Source organism: Capra hircus, chromosome 5, assembly GCF_001704415.2.
Source record: "Capra hircus breed San Clemente chromosome 5, ASM170441v1, whole genome shotgun sequence".
Taxonomy (NCBI): Eukaryota; Metazoa; Chordata; class Mammalia; order Artiodactyla; family Bovidae; genus Capra; species Capra hircus.
In genome coordinates, this window is record NC_030812.1 from 31601067 (window position 1) to 31626333 (window position 25267).

Consider the following 25267-nt stretch of genomic DNA (forward strand, 5'->3'; position numbering starts at 1 on the left):
TTTCCCAATCCGCCACCCTATGATCAGAGGATTTAGTCCAGTTGATATTTAAAGTAATTTTTGATAGTTAGGTACTTATTGCCATTTTGTACTTCTTTTCCAGATATTTTCATAGTTCTTCCCTGTTCTATTCTGTTCTGTTAGTTTCTTCCCTTGTGGTTTGATGATTTTCTTCAGTGGTATGTTTATGTTCTTTTCTCTCTAGTTTTTGTATATTTATTGTAGATTTGTAGTTACAGTGGGATTCATATATGTTGACCTATAACTATATCTACTTGTTTTGAACTGGTAGTTATTTAAGTTCAAGCCCATTTGAGAAGACACATTTTTTACTTCCCTCACCGACATTTTGTACTTTTTTACATCTTAATGTTTACCCCTTAACTGTTTCTTGTAGTTATAGTTGGTTTTATAATTTTTGTATTTTAATCTTAGTACCACAACTTTTGCTATATATTGGCCTTTACTAGCAGGGGTTTTCTTTTCCGATTGTTGTTGCTTAGTGACAAAGTCAAGTCCAAATCTTTTGCAACCCCATGGGCTGTAGCCTGCCTGGCTGCTCTGCCCATGGGATTTCCCAGTCAAGAATACTGGAGTGGGTTGCCATCTCTTTCTTCAGGGGATCTTCCTGGAGATTTTCTGGATCCTTCCTGACCCAAGGATTGAACCTGCATGTCCTGCATTGGCAGGCAAATTCTTTACCACTGAGCTACCTGGGAAGCCAAGAGAATGAGCTACTGGGCTAATAATTAATAAAGACCTGTGAGGGCAGGTGAAGAGCAGCTGAGAAACATAGTCATAGGATAAGAAAAAAGGCAACACTGTTCATTTCTTCATTTTTCCTCTGAACAGGACCTCTGCATAGGAGGTATAAAAGAAGTTATAGAGCTGCCTGGCACTCACTGCATTCCCCAGCACACTTGCCAGCTTGTTGAGGGACAGGCTTGCTAATTTGGCAATGTTCTTAATGTGGTTCATCAAGGAGTGACAGTTTTTGGCATTTACCCCTGGAATTTTTAACAAGAAGTCCTGGGGACCAGAGTTACACCTCTGTCTTAGAGAGGGTCTCGAAATCAGCAGCCACAATCATGGCCATCACAGCATCTGGTTGTGACTTGTTCTGATTCAACTCCTCAAACAACTAGGGGGTGGCAAGGGAGATGGGAGAGGAGGTGTGCAGAGGATAGGGAGCCACAAAGTGCAGCATGAGGAGGGTGAGCTTGAGGCTGATGTACATTGCCAGAGATGTCCTGATGGAAGATACCTCAGGACATGAGAGAGAAAGGCTTAGTGAGGTCCAACTCGATCAAAAGTACCTGCTGCTTGTAGTAGCAGGAGATGTACTGGCTGTAGAGGCAGCAGTTGTTCAAAAAGCCAATCAAGGGAGGTGGGACGGGGGTTCAGGAGTGGGAACTTATGTACACCCGTGGCAGATCCATGTTGATGTATGGCAAAACCAATACAATATTGTAAAGTAAAAAAAAATTTTTTTAATAAAAAATAAAACATTATTATACTCATATTCAAAAAAAAAAAAAGTGCCAATCAGATCACTGATGCTCTTGCACCCCTTGCACATTTCCCGTGTCAGGGTGTAGTCTCTGACTTCCAGATCAATGGCTTGATGTCACTGTCCTGACTGTGGATCAAAGATGAGAGTTCATGTCAAAACTCCTGCATATCCACAACAATATTCTGCTGAGTACCATTCTGCTTCTGGCCACCAGCTTTGCACAGGTCTGGTGGGAGCATCTGCAAACACACAGCCTCTCATGAGGTCGAGATTTGCTTTTGGTTGCAGCCTTTACTTTTCCACTTACAGAAGACCCTTCAACATATCTTGTAAGGTTGGTTCAGTATTGATGAACTCCTGGTATTTTGTTCTCTGAGAAGTTCTTTATCTTTCCTTCAATTATTAATGATAACCTGGGTAGGTGCAGGTTTTTCTCTCTGAGCACTTTAAATATATAATGCACTACTTTCAGGCCTGCAGAGATTCTGCAGAAAAATCAGTTAATAGTCTTATGGGGATTCTCTTGAATATGACCCATTGTCTTTATCTTGCTGCCTTTAGAATTCTGTCTTTAACTTTTACGATTTTAATTATGATATGTCTTGGTGTGAGTCTGTTTGAGTTCATTTTCTTTGATACTCTCTGTGCATCCTGCACTTGATATCTGTTCCAGCCATCATTTCACCAAACACATTTTCAACCCTCTTCTCTCTTCTTTTCCTGAAACCTCTATTCTCTCTTCTTTTCCTGAGACCTCTATAATGTGAATGTAAGTAGGCTTGATGTTGTCCCAAAAGCCCCCATTAAACTGTTCTCATTTTTGTTCGTCATTTTTCTTTTTGCTTCTCTGAAAAGACCAGACTGAGAGCAACAAGGGAACCAAAGGAATTGTAGAAGATAGTTGTGGGGAAATAGCAATTAGCCAAGATTTGCTCATGCCCCACATTCTATAAACAATGACTTTGCATGGTTATATAACAGCTGACATTACTTACAGCACTGTACATGCACATCAGGATATACTCACTTGGCCACAGGCCACTTTTGTTCTATAAACCTATGTAAGCCTCACCTGAGAAGCCCTGCTGCTGCTGCTGCACCAGTCAGGAGAGAAAAAACATGTTTGTAGTTCCTACAGTTCCTTGCATTTTTTCCCAGCTTCACTGCTTTTTTTACTTAAAAAAAAAAAAAAGGCAATGGTTGGGAGAAATATGCTGTGAAGTGTGTGATACCATCACTCTATGGTGGCCTCAAAATTCTCCAAGAAAGTTACTCCTCCAAAAACAAGAACTAAATTATAAGTCTAATCCACATGGAAGAAGTATAGTGCTTGGAAGTTCTCACTCACAACCTCATTAATGAAGAAAAAAAAAAAGAGTGAAAAAACAGAAATCAATAAAACTTCTTAAACTATCAGAAAGTTAAAGTCACAGGGCAAACCACCACCCCAAATCCAGGAGACAGGTGAACACAGAGAATCACAGCTTCCTTAGGAGCAGAAGCTGCAGCTAGAGCCTCGTCAGAACACTTGAAGAAAAATTGACCAGAGGATGAGATGGCTGGATGACATCACGACTCGATGGACGTGAGTCTGAGTGAACTCCAGGAGTTGGTGATGGACAGGGAGGCCTGGCATGCTGCGGTTCATGGGGTTGCAGAGTCAGACACTACTGAGCAACTGAACTGAACTGAAGCATGTGCTAACTTAAGAGATAAAGATCCCTGGAGGCTCACCCCTAGGGAATTCCTCATAGTTTCATGAGGTTTACTTTCAGCATCCCCACCAGAGTCTCATGGTGAAGATCGGGGTTGGGGGGGGGAACACTCTTATGCTTCAGCACGTGAGAAGGGAAAATAATCATCCTTTGATAAGCACAGAGAGCTCTGTTCTCCTTTACAGCCAGCTCTCGAGGAAAACTATCTTTAAGAACATAACCAACCTGGGGAAGGATCCAAGGAAAAGAAAATCTGAGAAGTACTTGTACCCAAGGACAAAAGCTCACTAGAAGACTGAGACTTAGTCATAGGACCATAGCATGCTTCCACTCCCCCACCCCTTACCACCACATCAATAGAGCTGGAGGATTTCAAGGATTACAGCTGAGAAACCAGCAGCCCTCAGTCCCTATTTAGGAAGTCAGCTCTACGAAAACAAAAAGACAACAGAGGAGACAAAAACAGGGGCACTAAGGGAAATTTTAACCTCTGACGCCATAGCGACAGCAAACATTAAACATTGCCTAACAGCTAGTAAGATCAACATAAAACCTCCACTACGCCCTATTTACCTCAGTTCCTTTTATCTGATACCTTGTGTCTGGTCTTCAACAATAGAACTGTTAATAAAAAAAATTCAAACATTTTACAAACCAAAAATAGTGACAAAAATACATACAGTTTTGTGAGATGTAGCTATTTTCTTTTATTAGGGAAAAAATAAAACTTAAAAAGTAATAAATTACCAATTTAATCACAGAATAATAGACTATGCAAGGAAAGAATAAAGAAAATGCATGTAATAAATTGAATCAACTGCATCAAAAGATTGATTAAATTAATAGAGTTAGAAGAAATTTTTCATTTGACAGGGCTGTGGCATGACTGATCAAAAATAAACTTAAACCATACTAAGAATGAGAGGAGCACATGATTATAGATGTTGCAAACTGAATTATAAAAGGACCCTCTGTTTCTGATATTGATGTACCAGGTATTTAGACCAACTATCTTACTAAGAAGAACCAGAAGCTAGACACTTATTTTAAAATGACATTTACTTGAAGGTATTAATGTCCTAAAATAGCTGTGAAGAATTTCTAGGCCAAGATCCAGGAATACTTAATCTGTATTTACAGATTTAAAATGGCTGATAACATTGATAAGAGTTAACAACTCTTAGCCCAAATGGCTCTTGAAGTTATACCACTTTTGGATAGCTCTTTTTTTGGTATCATTGCTGCTGCTAAGTCACTTCAGTAGTGTCCGACTCTGTGTGACCCCAGAGAGACGGCAGCCCACCAGGCTCCCCTGTCCCTGGGATTCTCCAGGCAAGAACACTGGAGTGGGTTGCCATTTTTGGTATCATTAGGGTGGAATTATGTCAATAAAGTGCTGTAGACAGAAGTTATAGAGAAGTAAGGAGACAGGTAATCTTCCTTCTTAGCCTGTCAATTAATAACACAGAAGTAAATGCTTTTAAAGAGCTTGACAAGTTGACTCTTTTTTTTCAGGAGTTTTTGACTGGATATTTGAAGGATCTTCAAAAATCTTTACTGCAGAGGTCATTTTCCTGAAGTTTAACTTGATGCCTTAAAAACTGTGCTCTCCCCCAAATTCACTGATGTTACAAAAATGCCCCAATTATATTAGATTTTTTAAGACCCAGACTTGGAGATGGTGGTGGAGGTGTATGTTATAGGGTGGGGCCAGTGTGGAGGTTGGTGGAGGATATCCCAGACATTTATAATGAGTCAGGACACAAGCAGCATAAACTTCAACTTTCCAAGAATCCAAGGAGTGAAAGAATAGACAGAAGAACTGTGGAGTGAGAGAATTACTGAAGTTTCTTGAATTTTGCAGAATCTAATTAAGTAACAGGAAGCATTTTGGAAGAACAGTGGATGAATCAGGGGAAAGAAGGTTATTACAGATTTGAATAATGGAATTATGATAATGAAGAGGTAGAGAAGGAAACATCAACCCACTCAGTATTCCTGCCTGGGAAACCCCATGGACAGAGGAGCCTGGTGGGCTACATGGGGTCACAAAAGAGTTAGACATAACTTAGCAACTAAACAACAACAACAATGAAGAGGTAGAAGATGGAGGTTAGAATGTTGAAAGAAAGTGAAAGTGAAAGTCGCTCAGCCGTGGCGGACTCTTTGCGACCCCATGGACTGTATAGTCCATGGAATTCTCCAGGCCAGAACACTGAAATGGGTAGCCTTTCCCTTCTCCAGGGGATCTTCCCAACCCAGGAATCGAACCCGAGTCTCCCGCATTGTAGGCAGACGCTTTACCGTCTGAGCCACCAAACACAGTATAATGATATGAAAAAATTGAATTGGGAGCACATGAACCTAAGTCATCAGAAATTCTAACTAGGAAATTAATTCAAAATAAAAATGGAAAATAAGTGATCAAAAGTTAAAAGGTTCCCAGATTTGAAGCTGAGGACACAGGGGTAATGATACTTCCCAGGTCCTTAAATATCAGTTCGTCTAGCAAATGGTACAGAAATTTCCAGGGAAAATCTGAGACTATTCTAGACCTTCCAAGCCACTTCCCATGGACATAGCCTCACAAGGGAGCCTTGGAATGGACTGGTATAGTGGTACCCCCAGGGATCCAGTTAAAATGGTAAGACTTCAAAATAAGATAGTTGGCCTTATTACACTTGGCTCCCAACAGTAACCAGGTCGAAGCTCATTCCTACCTCTGTGTGTTTGTGCATATGTTTGTAAATGTGTGTGTGTGTGTGTGTGTGTGTGTGTGTGTGTGTGTGTGAGTGTCCAAGGAGCCCATACTCCCTACCTTATAAAAAAGAAGCTGGTTTGCAGCAGAACTCACTAGATCCTCACTCTGTGCCTATGGATCCCTCCTCTGGGCCTGATCAGCAGAGCCAATGTCATCACCAGGGTGTGGCGAAGTCAAGGGAGAAGGTCAGTAAATCTGCTCACTTCTTCAGTGAAAGCTGACTCTGACTCTGTTTATTCATCAGAGACAAACAGCTCTGACTTGCTCGGTGACCACCTGCGTTCAGATCACACCAAGATTCTGCACACAGTGACCACTGGGGAGATGTCACAGATCTTGACTCTGCTAACCTCCACCCTGATCCATGTCTCTCCTCTTCAGATATCTTAACTCTGTTTCTACTTTTCCATCACTCTGCAGCTAGACTGTTATCTGGATCTCTCCTTCAAGTTTCTATCAAGCTCTCAGAAACTGCCCAGCTGCCCTCCTTGCTCTGCTGAGGGGCAAATGGCTTGGATATGTTAGATGGGGTCATTCTGATCGGCAAAGGCCTGACTCCATTGTTGCAGAGAGGGATATAATCCAGAAGGTCAATCTCTCATGCCCTAGAGAGGACAGACTCCAAATACCTGGCCATTTAGTTCTGATTCCACATCATCATGTAAACATGCCCAACCTGCTTAGTTAGCCTCTCACTCTCTTTTCCACGTTTGGCTTTTTTTATTTTCTTCTGTGTGTGTGTGTGGGTGTGCAACACATTGCATGTGGGTGTGTAACACACTCCCTGTGTAGGGTGGGGTTGGGTCTTAGTGTCTGTGTATGTTGATGTGCTTCTCTGTATTCCTCGCTGAAAAGCCTGGGCATTCATCACATTTGAACATATAAATCATCTTATCACATGTTCACACTCTTCCTAACTTCAGTTTAGTCTATCTAATTCTCTCTTTGGCTTTAACACTTTTCTTTATTATTTGTTTGGTGAGGGTGGGATCTCCTCTGTCTTTAAGATTACTTTTACTCATGCATTTGTGTCTCTCAACCTTACTCTTTATGTTTATGCGTGTTAGTATATTTTATTTATCTGGCATTTTTCTGTTTTATTCCCTGGAGAGAGAGAGAGGCTTAGAAGTGACTCAAAGATGATCCTCTTTTAGAGACTGTAATACAGAGTCGCGGTCCATATTTTTGCAGTACTTCTGGGAGCCAGATGAAGAGAAGTAGGACTTAAATATATCAGGGGGAAAAAACTGAGTTTGATGAAAAGGCCCTCCTAACAGGGAAGAACCATTAGGATGGATCATAAAGCGTGAATGAGATCCTCTCCTCTCTCCAGATTACTGCAGGGCCAGTTTGGCTACCTCTTGGGACGCTGGCCAAGTGTTTACAGTATTCCTTTTACATGTGAAGTGAAATCACAGGGACAGGGAGAGAAAACAGAGCTCACTACTAATGTTTATTTATTTGTTCAATCTATGCTGGCCACTAATTATATATTATTAGCTAATTTTCATTTTGTAAGAGAAGAAAACTTGAGAATCAACTAGCCAACTCCACACAATAGTAAGTGACAGTGGTAAGGCTGAATTTCGGGTATGCCTGCCTTCGAAGTCTCTGTACTTTGCCACCTGACTTACTGTTTCTCTCTAAAGTGATGAGAGCAGGTTCCAAGCATGGTTTTTTATTCTTGAAATATATAACTGTTCACCTCTTAAAATCATTTATTTCTTAGTCCAGGAATCTCCCTGGGTTTCAGCCTTTTTCTTTTATCCTCTTGGTACACATTTCTGTTTTCTGTCACTGTTTCTGTCTCTCTGTCTCTCATTCCCCTCACTTTTTCTCTCTCTTTATTCTTTTTTCTAAGATTTTTAGAGTCACTGAAATTTTTTCATGCATTTTAAATTGCAAAATAGCTCAGGTTAACTAATACCATAGAATAGCTGAATTTATCCAATCCATTGATGTCCAATAATTCTCCTTAATTACTAAATTCTTCTCTCAGTTTCATATTCATTTGCCTTTGGACATATACAAAGAACTTGAATATTCAGAGCAAGATCATTATAGATACTTTTGCATATAATTTCCTGTCTTGTTTCCTTGGTTACCTAGTTGTTTTACTCTTTATCTATATTGAAAGTAACTGTGCGAAGGGAGAGGAGAAAGAAGTCTAGTCTCCATCTAGGACTCAGCTGGAGTATGAATAAGGATGATAGAAGGAGATCAAGTCTCAAGAGATGGAAGGAAGTACAATATGGAGTTAAAACCTCAGCTATAAAATGAAATTGAGGTTATTTTCAGCATTTCCATTATTTATGGTGTCTCCCATTAGTGCTGATCAACAGAAAGGGTCTTCTGGGAGAGCTGGTGACTTACATTTACCTTTTGGATGTCACAGTGATCTAAGTCATCACAGGCATCTGAAATGCCCAGCGATGGCATATTTATAACACCGGTCCAGGCCAGGCCACTGTCAAAGGATTCAGGTACTTCAGAGTTCCTGTTTCAGAAAGGTATAGATAAATTGAAGCAGATTCAGTAGCACAGAGGAGGATGAAGCAAAAAGAAAGCAGAATACTGAGAGCGACAAGAGAATTTAGAACATTTCTACAATTTACACAAATGAATGAATCTCTGTTGCAAGCCAGTTACTGGCAATGCCCTATGAAGAGCAAAGCGTCCATCTTGCTAAGAAAAGGGAAATGGGAAGAAACTTAAAATAGAAAAGAGAGGGGAAACAGATAGGCCTATAGAAACACTTCTGAAGTATTTTCTAATACATTGGCATGACTGCTAAGTTGTAACTGAGATGGCAGCAGAGGCCTCCAGGGACTCACACTAATGATTAATTGTCCTTTTGTAAAAGCCATCTACCTACATGTTTCCTCAAAATACCTTTCCAGCCATGGATCCATATGCTTTTGTCTACACGACTTTGTTAGGTAATACATGGCAAAATTGTATTTCCTATGGTCTGCCAATTTTATTCCTAATTTCCTCAAAGTTCACGTAGATGTTAGTGAAAATCATGGAGTTCCAGAATTACATCTCACATGCTAAAATCTTTTAAAATGCCATAATTCCAAGGCATTCTGAATAATATGTGAAACCAGCAAGAAAAACAATTATTCTCTTCTGACCATTTAAGGATTTGGTAAAGGCCTGGCCCTTACCAAATCACAGGGTCAGTGCAATAGGATGCAGGGTCAGAGAGGCCTGCAGTACAGGGGCTCTACTCTTACAAGGTTTTCTAGTTTCTCTCCCTTTTGCTCCCAGTGAACAGACCCACTATAATTTCCCCTCCTTCTGACATCCCTGCTATGAGATACTACCCAACTGGGTACAACTATTTGGTTCTCTTCCTATACAGATGGGCAGTAAAATCTTCCAAACAACCCGACAATTGTTCATTCTTTCTGATCTCTAGTTGTGGATGAAGGGGAGGAGGGGTTCTCCTTAATATTCAATATAGATCTCAGTTGCCTTTCTTTCTTAAGAGGGCTAATTCAGGGCTCATCCCTTGTGAATTTCTGACTTGTCATCATGTCTGTATTTTTGAATGATAAATGGCCCTATTTTTCTTTTTTAAGTTTGATTTCTAATTTATGTTAGTTTTACTATTTAGTAAAGAGGTGTATGTTCTCTCATTCTTAGTTAACAAAGAGAAATTGATTGGCTACTTTAGGGTGAACTACACATTCTCTGAGCTGGAATCAGGGGAGCAGATACCTTTGTCTTCTTCCTGAAGGCTGCCTTTCATCTAATCTTATTTGATTAGGAGAATTTTCAGAGATGGAAGAGGGAATACAAGTCTTATAAATCTTAAGGCTGGTTTTTAGTTCTCAGCTTTGAAATGCGAGGGAAATTTTCACTCAGTCCTCAAATAAACCCCAATGAGTTCACATTTTTTATTGTATATAATTGATTTCAAAATTATTATGTATTGGACATTATGGAATTTGGTACCTCCACCCTATTCATACGTTGTCAAATTTGGAGCAGAAATTTTTATCTTCCCTAATAAAGATTGAACAGAAAGTGCTTTTCATCTGTCTGTCCTTTATATAACAATAATGACACCTCCCCTAATAATTCAGTTTACTATAAGAACATCTTTTTTTGGCTACTTTTGCCTTTAAGTCTTCTCAAAGTTTAGTTATAATTTCAACTTTGTATGTAATCTGAAATATTTTGGGCTTAACTTAGGTTCTCACTTAGCGACTATTTTTTCTTTTAAAAAGATGCCTTTTTCCAAGAACATTTTTTAATGTCAGTCATTAGCAAATATTTTTCTTACACCTGATATTTTTTCTTCTTGTGCACATTTTTCCCAAGTATTTTATTATTTCATTACTCTTCAAAGCCCCCAGTATTTTATTGAAGCCCCATTAGAGCTCTTAATTGCTTCATATTATATAATATTTAACTTGTAAAATATTACTCCATCAACTATACTGTGTACTCTACCAGAATTTAATGAAAGTGAAAAGTGAAAGTGTTAGTCACTCAGTCATGTCCTACTCTTTGTGACCCCATGGACTGTAGCCTGCCAGGCTCCTCTGTCCATGGAATTCTCCCTGCAAGAATACTGGAGTGGGTAGCCATAGAGTACATAGCCATTCCCTTCTCCAGATGATCTTCCTGACCCAGGAATCAAACCTGGGTCTCCTGCATTGTGGGCAGATTATTTACCATTTGAGCCACCAGGGAAGCCCAAAGTCTATCACTGCTTAAGTGCCTGCCCTTGTGGGACAGGAAGTTCCTTTAGCTACCATTTCTGGTTTTCCTAACCTTGAAAGAAATTGAAAACCACTGCCCGCCATAGCAATACTCCCAGGATGGACATTCTTAAGTGCCTTGAAGCTCCATGTTAGAGTTGTTGTTTCACCACCTCCTCCCGATTCCACTCCCAATAAAAAAAATTAGTACTTTCTCTGGGTAAGATCTGGTTACTCATATGGCCAGAGGCACTGCCTCCCTGGTGATTCAGAATGTCAGTTTCTGAACCTATGTCATTAATAAGCTATGTAGTTACTTATTGCACTCTCTTCCCCATCCCAACTCAGTTGTCTATGTTCTTAGGTCAGTTTATTCTCTTTTATATGTGATGGAAAGATTGGAGTATAGGTCGGGAGAAAATCGACAAGGAGGCTTCTCAGGTAGTATTACTATTTTAGGCCTTGGGCTACTGAATGACTTGGGAAAACAAATAAAAGCTTAACACGTGGTCTACCTCAAACATGAGAGCTAGGATATCTCCCACACAAAGATTGGGAGCCAAAGCCCCAGCTAGTAATAAACTCCTTGCCTTGAATTCTTTGAAATATCTTGGGGATATATATAGTCTATCTCGAAAGTTCATTGGCACTGGAAGTGGATGCTCAACTGTTTCTCAATCACTCTCCATAGGAGATACTTCTTAAAATTCTATATTGGGATATAGCCGATTAACAATGTTATGATAGTTTCAGGTGAGCAGTGAAGGGACTCAGCGACACATATACCTGTATCCATTCTCTCCCGAATTCCCTTCCCCTCCAGGCTGTCATGTAACATTGAGCAGAGTCCCATGTGCTATACAGTATATCCTTGTTGGTTATCCATTTTAAATAGAGCAGTGTGTACATGTCAATCCCAAACTACCTAATTGTCCTTCCCCCTCATCCTTTCCCCCAGCATCCATAAGTTCATCGTAGGAGACACTTTTGAGGATACAAACAATTGTGTGAGATAAAAGAGTACTTTCATGTTCAGTTTAAAGAAGAGAAGCCTATAGGAATTTAATGACTTCAAATCTCTAAATCACAAGTTTTTTCAACTGTTTTGAGTTTCAGCTACCTTTTAGAAGTTGACTGAACTGTTAACTCACCAAGAAAAAAGGCTCTTACACACACAACTTTTCCTACAACATTTCAGACATGCACCGACACTATGAAACATATCTGTCTAGCAATCCATGAATCCTAGGATAAATGTATCTACCATAAAGATTTTTCACCTGTAAAAATGATGCATTTTTGCTTTGAGGTCATGAAATGTTGTATTTAATCCAAAAACTATTAAATTATAGTATACAAAAGAGGAACCATATTTCAAGCTGTGTAGGATTAAAATTGCTAGAGGCACATTTTCTTTAAAGGAGCCTCAAAGAGTCTGAAGTTCTTTCTAAGAGAAGAGTTTGCATGATCTTAAATAAGGCTGGTGAGTCCCTCTTTACAACTTAAGTGAGCCAACCTCATCCCTAAAAGAAACATACTCCACAGAATAAATAAGCAATATATTGCTATGTTATATTTTCTCTTCCTAGGTCATAGCATGCTAGGAAGGCAACAGTTACATTGCGGCTAAATGCTGAATTATTGAAAAGGGACCTAGTCCTCTTCAGGAGATATGACAGGAACCAGAGTCTTATTTTACAATGAGACATTTTCCCATCAGTCTAGTCTACAGTAGCACGCTTTGTTCATTGTGCTCCTGTGGTCAAGGAATATAGACTTAACTCACCAGCACTGTTTTTTGAGAATTCAGCATATGTGTATCAGCAAAATTCTTCTCTCTCAGGATCTGCCAAACACCATTATGGCTCAGTATCTTTTGTTTTAGCCAAAGCTTGATCATACAGCTTTGTTTGTAATTTTATTTCTATATATGTGATAATGTTACAGTAACAATCTATTGGGACTTGAGGAGGTCCAGGAAATAACACTACTTTTTCCCATCATTTCTGAATCAACTGAGAAATGAGTCTGCAAATGGAGGATAAAATCCCAATTTTCTTTATAACAAAGTAGAAATTTTAGCAATTGGACTTCCTAATGCAGAAGCACAGAGTTAGACTTTTTCCCATATAAATGGCAGCACAGTACACCGTCAGAGCCTCCCCAAACAAGGGTAAGTCTTCCTTGAGAAAAGCCACTCATTCCCAAGGGGAGGCTAGAGGAGACAGACACATGTGCTCAGCTTTCCTTCTAAAATCACGAATCAAGTAAGCTACTCAACCTCCCAGGAGATAGTGTGAATGAAGGCGAAGGGAAGGGTCAGGAGTGTGGTGCTACTTCAGTTCCATTCCTGTGGAAGGAAACATCAGGAACATGGAGACAGTTATTCCCCACCCTACATACCCCTAACAGTATCTAGCTTTGTGTTCTCTTGCCTCATTAAGTCTTTGGTTAACCAGAGGTGTGGTATATTAAGACAGTCCCACTTCTACTTTGATGTGGCTGCTCCTCCAATGCAAATCACTGCTCTGTTGAAAGGCTCTTGGAGCTTTGCTTTCAGACAGTTCTAAAATGGATCAGAACTGTGAGTCAACAAAATCAAATCTGAGGTCAAACTAGACCACAACTGAAAATTCATTTTCTACTCTTTTCTCCTCAACAAACTGTGTTTTAGCTGCAGTGTCCAAAATGACAGAGGCTCTTCAATGAGATTAAATTGTATTCTTAAAATATAATAGTAAATCGGAGAGTCAAACGTTATGATATATGTGAACAACTTTATAAAACACTGTTAATTTAAAAGAAAGTACAGACTCCCAGTTCTTTAAATAAGAAACCCAAGGAGTCATGGGTAGTTATTGATTTTATCTCTAAGCACTTGGCAGAAGAAAATCCATGACTAACAAATGTCATAAGTATATAGACCTTTCAGAAAATAGAGAGATATCAACTTAAATAACGCTATGGCCATAATTAAGACCACCAATAAAAATTATATTTTAGGGGTTTGAAATTAGCTTTATAGCACATAGCAACAATTTCTAATGCCCAGTCTTAGAAGAATCTTTGTCAGAAATAATATTTGCAAGGACATGTTTTATATTACAGAATAATGTTAGCTTATCTGAAGCTCTAGGAGAATGAATGTTTTCTTATTTTCTTGCTGATATTTCTTCAGCTAACAGATAAGACAGCATTATGATTTTCAAGTCATGGTGCTAAAACTCAATTAGTTATCACAGAGACAAAATTTAAAATCCTAAAGAAGGTAAAAATATACTCTATAACAAAGGTGGAGGCAAAATAAGGTTATTAACAAATGGAATATGTGACATGTAAGACTGAATACCTATTATATAAAGCACAGTACACATGACTTAATATTATTATTTAATATTTAAGTAAACATTCATCACCCATGGTACAGATGACAGAGAATTAACAAGGTCATCACACAAAACTTCTCTTCCAGAGAGGCTCACCAGGTCAGACCATCCTCCCTGGACAAGTTCTTCAAACACCGTGAGTTTCTCTGTTATTTGCCACAGTGATTCAGAGACAAACATGATTATCAGTCAAGCAACAGAATGAGGTAGGATGTGATTTTCAAGATATTGTCCCATTTACTTACACAAATGTTTAACTGGTTAACCCCCGATGGTAGTTAACAAGGCACTGGGTATCACAGAATATTCTCTCCAACAAACAAGCCACAAATATACATTTGTGCTCCTGTAGATCAGAATAATTCCATAAATTGAACTTCAGTTTCTTCTTAGTCAAGTCCACCTGTCTGAAATGTAGCTCACTTACTTCTCCTGCCCAGACTCTGACCTCAGCGTCAACAAGTCCATGGGGGCCCAGGATTCAAAGCCACTCTTGGATTAAATAGTTCACTCTGCCCTCTGTGACATTTCTGGGCCCTCAATATGAAAATTTCTAGGTTCAAGTTCTAGGGGATCATTCCAAAACAGATATAATGGGAATGGCCTACTCCCCAAACACTGCCTATACCTATCAAGAAACACCTACATGGAATGCAAAGCTAAAAAAATTGGCAGTGACGGCATATATATCTTCTAAAATTAAGCTAAGCAACATGAGAGATTTAAAGACATGGAGAGCAGAGGGGAATTCAACCAGAGGCAACTCAATGATAGATACCCACCACCAGAGATGAGAAAGGAAGAAGGAAAAGAAAAGAGAAGTAGAAATAAGTGGAAAAACTGGGTGAAAGGAAAACAGGGGGGGAATTGAGAGTGTGTAGAAAAGGAAGTGGAAGAAGAGGAAATGAAGAACTAAACGTTAAGAAGGAATACAGCGTCTATAAGCATCTGAAAGTAGAAGGGATCTATCTGATATATCCCAACTCCAAAACACGATTAAAAAGCAGGAGAGATTTAATATGAACATAATGACTTCCTAAACATTACAGTGAGGATAGAGCATGCAAATTCTGAATGCTTGTTCTCTGATGATAGAAAAAGAAAGAGATTTACTGCTATTAGTGAAGGGACAGATTGAAGTTGTCTGAAGGTCTATTCAGAAATATTGAATCTGTGCCCTACTCAGAACTTCCCTGTTCTCACAGGATGATTGGATCCTTTCCACCCAATTATGTATAGGGCCAAATTCCTACCTAAGAAGGAAAACTGATAGGTAGCATGCAAGAGCTCACAACCAGGCCCATCTCCAGCATGCACCATGTGGGTCGTTAATGCAGCAGCAGCAAACACCGGGAGCCTGAGACTGGAAAGAAGTAGGATGACTGGGATGAGCTGAGCATGATGTTTCAAGTTATGCTAATCATTTTCACCTAAGAGATAATCCTGAGGATTAGCATGTTTGTATTTTCTCTAAAGGGACTTCCCTGGTGGCTCAGATGGTAAAGAATCTGCCTGCAATGCAGGAGACCCAAGACCCTGATGATGGGAAAGATTGAGGACAGGGGGTGAGGGGGCAACAGAGGATGAGATGGTTGGACGATATCACCAACTCAGTGGACATGAGTTTGAGCAAACTCTGGGAGATAGTGAAGGACAGGGAAGCCTGGTGTGCTGCAGTCCATGGGGTTGCAAAGAGTCAGACATCACTTAGCGACTGAACAACAACAATTTTCTCTAAAAATTCAAGCCACTCATTGTTTTAAATAGGTAGCTCAGTTGGTAAATTATCTGCTTGCAATGCAGGAGACCCGGCTTCAATTTCTACATCGGGAAGATCCCCTGGAGAAGGAAATGGCAACCCACTCCAGTATTCTTGCCTGGAAGAATCCCATGGACAGAGGAGCCTCACAGGCTATAGTCCATGGGATTGCAAGAGTCGGACACAACTTAGTGAGTAAACCACCACCACCATACTTAAGCTTTTTTTCTTTTTTAGAAAAATACATCATCAAGTGTCTGTCAAGTGCATCCTTGATATAATCTTCTATGAACTAACATCCCCTCCTCTGAAATACTCCACTCCTCTGTTTGCCATGGGTTCTGGAAATCTATCTTGTTTTTTCAGTTCTGAATGCATTTGGACTAAAGGCTAATCTTTCAATACTGAGGATCCTGGAGCAGATACTTTACTTGACTTCAGCCTGATTAAACTAGAATAAAATATAGCCATCACTTCCTTATTTTTAATGTTATGATTCCATGGATGCAGCCTATGGTGACTATGGTACTCTCACTGCCCCATACAGTGCCAATTACTTATGTTTACTTAAATTACAAAATATTTATCACTGCTCACCCATCATGTGCTATTATAGCTGTGTTTCTGGGATCAAGTGAGTACCTTGCATTACTCTACAGCTGTCTCTCTTGTGCTTTCTCTCTCCCTCCTCCTCAAGTGGATCCACACTAGCGGACCTAAGGAATGGCTGCACGGTGACTGAGTTTATCCTCGTGGGCTTTGAGCAGAGCTCCCCACCCACTCGGGCACTGCTCTTTGCCCTCTTCCCAGCCCTCTACAGCCTTGCCATGGCCATGAATGGCCTCATCATCTTCATCACCTGGACAGACCCCAGGCTCAACAGCCCCATGTACTTCTTCCTTGGCCGCCTGGATGTCTGCTTCATCACCACCACCATCCCACATATGCTGATCCACCTGACAGTGAAGAACCATATTGTCTCCTTTGTCGCTTGCATGACCCAGATGGACTTGGTCTTCTGTGTGGGTGTGGCTGAGTGCATCCTCTTGGCTTTCATGGCCTATGACTGTTATGTTGCCATCTGCCACCCACTTAGGAGCCGTCAGGTCTGTGTGAGACTGGTGAGTATTGCCTGGTCCTTTGGGCTGATCAATGGCATCTTGCTTGAGTATATGTCATTCTGGAATCCCTTCTGCAGAGACAACCACATAGAAAACTTCTTCTGTGAGGCCCCCATAGTGATTGCTCTCTCCTGTGGAGACCCCCAGTTCAGTCTGAAAGTCATCTTTGCTGATGCCATTGTGGTGCTGCTCAGCCCCATGGTGCTCATTGTCATCTCCTATGCCCGCATCCTGGCCTCCACCCTGGGCAGGAACTCCTCTTCTGGTCGAGGCAAGACCTTCTCTACTTGTGCCTCCCATCTGACCGTGGTCATCTTTTTCTACACCTCAGCCATGTTCTCTTACACAAACCCCTGCAGTACACATGGTCCTGACAAAGACAAGCCTTTCTCCCTCCTCTACACCATCATCACCCCCATGTGCAACCCCGTCATCTACAGTTTCCGAAACAAAGAAATGAAGGGGGCCATGGTGAGGGCCCTTGGGAGGAGCAGCCTTTCCCAGGCAGAGTCTGTCTAGTGGGAAGATGCCTGGAGGGGCAGCTTCCTCCTCCAGTCCTGAGAGTTGGATAACTTTCCTATGCTGAGAGGCTCCAGGAAAAAGCATTCATTAGTTTCTTTGCACCAGCATCAGGCCTGGAAGATCCTATTGATATTTAATGCTCATCCATCTGATGTACCTTTAAACATTGTGTTCTCTTGGACCTTCTTCATGATACTTGGAAATCTTCCTGCTGAGTAATTTTCTGCTAAGTTCTCACAACAGGATCTATAAACACTTAAGTACACTTAATTCTATTTCATTTTCTTTGCATAGCAATTTTATATGCTCTTCCCAGCCTGAGTTCTGCCTAGACATTTAGGAATAAACTTTTTCTTTCAACTTAACCTGTTTTGGTTTTTTTTTTCCTCACACTCCACTCTCTCTTCCTGAATCTGCCCTCATCCACTCTGCTCCTATATGAGAAATAGTAGAGGAAGAAGTAAGAAAAAAAGAATCTGGGAGCAGTGTTAGACATTAAGAAAAGAGAGCTAGAGAAAAGAAGAAAAAGACAAATTAGGGCTCAGCAGCCTAAACTTCATCTTGTTTGCCTCCAGTAGCCCATGAGGGGGAATTTGTGTTGGCATTAAATTATCAACACTGCATTTGGTGTATGTTTGTGCTTCTCTGTGTTGGGAAAGGGCAAGTAGGAGATGCCAGGTGTCACATGCCTTCTTCTAAGTCCTCCAGTTTCCTTAAATGCATGACTATTTGATATTTTCCATTATATCCAAGTAATATGTACCTCTATCAAGCTTCTCAGACTACCAGATTCTTCCCTGTTACCCATGCCCTTAATTAACTCTCTTCTCCCTACTTCTTTTTTTGGTAGCCATCTATCATTTAATTCCAATTCAGTCCTATTCCATCTTACCTCCTCATCTTCAATGGAAACATTTCACTCCCTGTATTTTAAGGAACATCACTCCAACACTACTTCCACCATTTCAGAAGACTTTCTATTTGTCTTTCTATTGTCTATCTCAATCTTTCTAGCCTCATCTAGCTTCTCTCCTTAACTTAACCCAACATACCTTGAAAGGGCATTATATGCTCAGCTGCTCTCTTTCTTTGAAGACTGCATCTTTTCACGCTCCTTTCACAACAGGTAGGAAAGAAAATGATACAGGCCTGTGCTTTGTTTTCTGGTGCTACTTCTGTTAAGATGAATGCACCTCACTTGGGATGCTCTCAGATAGATATGCAACCCTCTCCACATCCTGCATATCACCTACTACCCTCTACAGTGACCTAAAGTAGTAGCTTCGCTCCACAAAGCTCTACTCTTTTGAGTCCAAACTGTGAGTCTGTAGATACGAGAATATGTAAGAAGCATTTCTCAGATAACAAGGAGGAATTGAGACACTACTATAATCAAGAAGAAACAATAAGCAAAGTACTTAAACATTTACATCATCAAAGAAAAACTACACCAGGGCAAAGTGAGGCAGGCAAGAAAGACTTTAGTTAAGACTACTGCAACAGGGAGATCGAATTCAACTCTGCTGAAACAAGCAGCTGGAGAATTTTTAAGAGCTGCAGTAGGGAGATATTTAGGCGACTTGTGGGTGGTAATTGCTCTTACCCAAAGGAAAAGTAAGCTTGCATGCTGTAGTTTATAATTTGGGGCAAGACACCCATTAAAGTTAGATTCCTACCCTCCCACAGAGACTAGGAAATAGGGGTGCAATCTTCCTTGAGGATTATATTTCAAAGGGATGGCTCCCGGCTCCTTGAGTAAGACATTCCCTTGGTCTAAAAACTGGAAAGTGGTTTTTAGGTAGGTTTCTGTACATTTCAAAGGGGCAGAGAAAGAATTTGCAATTCCAAGTTTCTAAAGTGAATGCTCTAAGAAAAGAGATCAGAGACAACAGTCAAGAAGAAACTTGTCCTAAGGGTAGTCCAGGGAAAGGGGAATGTTAAGGTCTTGCTGGTCACCATTATTCTTCCCTCAGGATCTCAGTTCCTTATCCAATTTGAAAATTTCTGTTTCAAAAAGGCTTAAAAATTTGTTAAAAGGTGGGGGTGGGAAAAAAGAGAAAAAAAAAGAAAAAAAAAGGGGGGAAAGGAGAGGAAAGTGTGCTTTTTTAAAAGAAAAAAAAGTCTTCTGAGAAATAATTTAATGTTTTCCGGCACTGTTGCATGCTGACATAAACAAGACACAGTTCCAGCTTTTAAGCTCTAAGTCTATTAGGGCTGGTAAGAACGGACTCAATGGACATGAGTTTGGGTGAACTCCGGGAGCTGGTGATGGACAGGGAGGCCTGGTGTGCTGCGGTTCATGGGGTCGCAAAGAGACACGAATGAGCGACTGAACTGAAGAACCAGTAATGGTAATACAAAGGGCAAACTTATATATCAGGCCCATACAAGTAGAAGACTATATATGAGAAGACAGATAACAGCACTCACATTTATTAAGTACTTAGGTTCTAATAGCTTCTTTCAATCTTCACAAAACCCTTTAGGCACTAGTACTGCCTCCATTTTGAATTGCAAAACTGAGACTCGAAGAGGCTGATTTGTTCAAAATTCCATCACATTTCAAATGTCGCAGATGTAATTCTACATTGGGCAACAGTTCCAGAGCCTGAACTCCTTAAGAGGTAATCGAATACTTTCCTGAAGAATGGGGCAGGCTTTATACTGAGAAGGTGATATTAGAACTAAGCTTTAAAGAATAATCAGTAAATTAACGGTAGAAAATGGGGTGGAGTTGCCAGAGATTGCCACGGACTAGTAATTCCAGACTAGAGGAACTGCCTGATCATAGACATAGTGTGTTAAACGTGGGTGGTGACGGGCGAGTATGGCCAGGAACACTGGGATTTGGCTGAGTGACCTAGAACTGTCTTCTCAAAGCCATTTAAGGTCTTGGGCTCCCAGGAGACCTGGGTGCCAGATAGGAACCAACGCATTGGTGTAGGGGGTTAGCAGAGACTGGCCCAGGGGCAGAAAAATGTGGGGAAGGAAACCCAAGAATTCTACCCGGAGTCCCGGCTCAGCCCGCCCTCAGTTGTAGCCCAGCCCTGGGCTCTCTTCATCTAAAGCTGGCCCTGTGCTTCCCAGCCCGGTTAGCCGCCACACAACTAAACTACCCAGAATCCTGACCAGATTGCGTCCGCCAGAAGAGGTGGGCGTGGTCCGAGCTAAAAACCTGCACCAATCAGCCTTCCCCAGCCTCTCGAAGCTCCGCTAAAACAACCAATGAGCGCCTTCTCCTTGGCCGCCCATTCCCCGCGTGAGAGCTGGAACCTGATCGCTCTGGGAGATGCCAGCTGTTCTGTGAAACTCTGCAGGCGCCAGCTCCCGCTAGGGCCTACGGGCCTCTGGCTTAGGATACCTTCCCAGACCCGGGCAATTTGTTGTTGTTGTTGTTTGTTTGTTTGTTTGTTTAATATAAGCTTATTTCTTTCAACTGGAGGCTAATTACTTTACAATATTGTATTGGTTTTGCCATACATCAACATGAATCCACCACGGGTGTACACGTGTTCCCATCCTGAACCCCCTGCCCACCTCCCTCCTGGTACCATCCCTCTGGGTCATCCCAGTGCATCAGCCCCAATCATCCTGTATCATGCATCGAACCTGGACTAGCGATTCGTTCAGTTCAGTTCAGTTCAGTCGCTCAGTCCTGTCCGACTCTTTGCCACCCCATGAATCGCAGCACACCAGGCCTCCCTGTACATCACCACCTCCCGGAGTTCACTCAGACTCACGTCTATCGAGTCAGTGATGCCTTCCAGCCATCTCATCCTCTGTCGTCCCCTTCTCCTCCTGCCCCCAATCCCTCCCAGCATCAGAGTCTTTTCCAATGAGTCAACTCTTCACATGAGGTGGCCAAAGTACTGGAGTTTCAGCTTTAGCATCATTCCTTCCAAAGAAATCCCAGGGCTGATCTCCTTCAGAATGGACTGGTTGGATCTCCTTGCAGTCCAAGGGACGCTCAAGAGTCTTCTCCAACATCACAGTTCAAAAGCATCAATTCTTCAGCTCTCAGCTTTCTTCACAGTCCAACTCTCGCATCCATATATGACCACTGGGAAAACCATAGCCTTGACTAGACCGACCTTTGTTTCTGCTTTTGAATATGCTATCTAGGTTGGTCATAACTTTTCTTCCAAGGAGTAAGCGTCTTTTAATTTCATGGCTGCAATCACCATCTGCAGTGATTTTGGAGCCCCAAAAAATAAAGTCTGACACTGTTTCCACTGTTTCCCCATCTATTTGCCATGAAGTGATGGGACCGGATGCCATGATCTTTGTTTTCTGAATGTTGAGCTTTAAGCCAACTTTTTCACTCTCCTCTTTCACATTCATCAAGAGGCTTTTTAGTTCGTCTTCACTTTCTGCCATAAGGGTGGAGTCATCTGCATATCTGAGGTTATTGATATTTCTCCCAGCAATCTTGATTCCAGCTTGTGTTTCTTCCAGCCCAGCGTTTCTCATGATGTACTCTGCATATAAGTTAAATAAGCAGGGTGACAATATACAACCTTGACGTACTCCTTTTCCTATTTGGAACCAGTCTGTTGTTCCATGTCCAGTTCTAGCTGTTGCTTCCTGACCTGCATACAGATTTCTCAAGAGGCAGGTCAGGTGGTCTGGTATTCCCATCTCTTTCAGAATTTTCCACAGTTTATTGTGATCCACACAGTCAAAGGCTTTGGCATAGTCAATAAAGCAGAAATAGATGTTTTTCTGGAACTCTCTTGCTTTTCCGATGATCCAGCAGATGTTGGCAATTTGATCTCTGGTTCCTCTGCCTTTTCTAAAACCAGCTTAAACATCAAGAAGTTCATGGTTCACGTATTGCTGAAGCCTGGCTTGGAGAATTTTGAGCATTACTTTACTAGCATGTGAGATGAGTGCAATTGTGTGGTAGTTTGAGCATTCTTTGGCATCGTTTCATATATGATATTATACATGTTTCATTGCCATTCTCCCAAATCATCCAACTGTCGAAATGCCACTCCAGTTTGACGGAGGATGGGATGGGGGCGGAGCAAGGCTGAAGGCGGCGTGAGCGTAGATGTTTGCATATCACGTGAAATCACCCTAGCTCCCATCCTTGTCATGGATCTGTAATCTCCTTCTTTCCGAGCGATAGGCCCCGTTTCAGAGAGTTACATAGTTGTTGAATTCCTCTTCCCTCTTTTGGACAACATTAGTGTTCTCTGAATTTCTTTACCTCCCTTTCCAGTTACTGACTCCTGAGCGACTAAACACAGATCAATAGGTTCCCTTCATAACCTGTGCGTTTTCCTAACACTGTATACTGTTACTTAGCTTTTCTGACTTCCTCACTAATCTGAGATTCATTTTTTAGTCCTTAGCACATTGCCTGACTATATGTGGTGCTATAGCTGTTTCCTCAGTGAAATCTTATGCAGAATCCTGATGTAATAACCATACTAAAGCAAAGCTGTTCTGATGAAAGTGTCCAGAGCCCTGGACCTTCAAGGAAGCCCCTGAGGCACAATAATTAATGACTTCACCTGATGTAATCAGTTTAATATATATGGCTTACCCAAGACGTGAAAACTAAACATATCTAGAACCTCTAGGAACACCCTTTAAAAAATCTCATTTTTGAATTTCAAATCTGATTACACGTGTTTATTTTTATTTTCCAGTCTAAAGACCTAGAGAGTTGTTTCTCTCTTTAGTATAATCCCTCACTCTCTTCACTTAGCTCTCAGCTTCACAGGCTAAGCTGTATGGACCACATCAACAGATTCCCTTCCCTCTGACTTTCTACTGGGTTCAGCCAGTGAGTAGCATAGGCAGAATATCAGAGGGAAGTAGGAGTGTGAGGCTGAGACATTTAATCCTTCGGACCTCGGTTTCCCTATGAGGGATGTGGACTCATTTGAGTCCCCTTGTTAAAATCTCACTCCCACCTCATGGCCCTACTTAGTTCTCTGTTTTTGTTTCTGTTTTTTTAACTGTTTTTTTAACTGGTTTACAATATTGGTTTGAACCACCATCTCCCATTACCTCTTAAGGCTGAGCCCCTCTAATGTTAGATTTCAGGAACTGCCCACCTCCCTTGTGATTTCCCTATACCATGCCTATACATCTTTGCAAATAAATCTTTATTAAACTTCTTCAAATTATTGTGATTTGAATGTGCCATCCGTTTCCTGGAAATGCTCTTATACAAAACCTTTCTCTTTTACTGAGGTAGTGGACACAGTTATCTCAGATGCAAACATTTGAAGGCTGTATGATGTATTAGAAAAATCATGGGCTTTGAAGTTGAAGAACAGAGTCTCATGTCATTCGTTCATTTGGCAGATGTTGCTCAGTCCTGTTAGTTGTGGTAGAGATTTTAGAAACAGACCATTCCTCAAGAACCCTCTTCTCCCACAGTGGTGGGTGCTGGCAACCACTTTAGTTAAGTACCATGGGACACCACCCATCCCCCATCATCACCACAATCAGTATGATCAAGCTGAATCAACTACATCCTCTTTCCTGGGATTTTGGTGTGCAGTAAGTACAGCCCATTTCTAGCCTGGAACAAGCAGACACTCAAGCTATGAAACAGTTGTCTTCTGCCATGTACCTGAAGAAACAAACAAACAAACAAAAAAATTGGCAGGGAGAATAGGTGAAAGTCATCAGACAGAGGGAGGCAGAGGTAAAATAACATGTCTCCAGACAACCAACCTAAGATAATGACTGCCCAGGATTTGGTCAGCTTTGGAGATCTGCCTGCCTTCTTGCTCTTGAGTTTGTGAGATAACCATGCATCCTTATATAAACTCCCATTTTTTCCCTCAAAACTATTACAGATGAGTTTCTATTTCTCACAACAAAAAGTCTTGACTAAGACAGTATCTAGCTCAATGTGGTTATAAAGACTGAGTGATAAATGAGATAAAGTATTTCAGATATCTAAATCAGAACCTCCAAAACATTACTTTCTCCCTTCCAACTGTAAATGACACCCGTGTGTCTGAGAATCAGACTTACATGTCTTTTAGACTTGTTATTCAGAATGAAAAGCCCATATCACTGTCAATATTTTTGAAAGCTGTTCATCATTCCAGCTTTTCCTCTTTTAAATGCTATTTTGATCATGTTCTAGGTGATAATATATTTATGTTTGTGTTTTCATATGTTTTGTTTTAAAAATTTTGTTCCTGGGAGGATTGAGTTGATTACATTCCTCTGTTCCTGACAAGCCATCATTGGTCCCTGCAAGGAAAGGCCCTCTTGTTTTATGTCTTTAATAATTTTTATTCTGTCTTTATACCCTTTATCTCCACTCCCCTCACCCTACTGCTGCAACAGTAGACAATTTTCTAATGTGCTTAAATGTATATATTTTGGTTTAAATGTGTTCTCAAAAGCTAGTTTTTATTTTGTAGGCATGAGAACATAAATTTGAAATGCTAGAGAAAGGTAGAGACCCTCAGTCTAACAAAGGGAATTCACAGAAACAAACAAAAAAACCTATAGTTCATATCATACTTAAGACGAAATCTTGAATACTTTTTCCTTCATATAAAGAATAAAACAACTCTTTCCATTCTTGGTATTTTAATCAGTATTAAGGCCTAAAGAGTGAAGAGGAAGAATTAAAACTGTCTTTACTAACAAACAGCATGATGGTACACACATAAAATCCATGCAAGATTCATAACAAAGGTGGAACTGCAAGGCAGTATGGGAAAAGGTTTTTTAATTAAGGATACCCAAACAACTTGGCTTCCCCACTGGCTCAGTGGTAAAGAATCTGCCTG

The 25267-nt window shown here is 40.8% G+C and overlaps 1 protein-coding gene across 1 annotated transcript; it reads left to right on the forward strand.

Annotated features, from left to right (window-relative positions):
* LOC102176497 (olfactory receptor 10AD1-like) lies at positions 1206-17489 on the forward strand. Its single transcript, XM_005680133.2, has 2 exons — positions 1206-1387; positions 16547-17489. Exons 1-2 carry the CDS (start codon positions 1206-1208, stop codon positions 17487-17489), a joined length of 1125 nt encoding a protein of 374 aa, XP_005680190.2.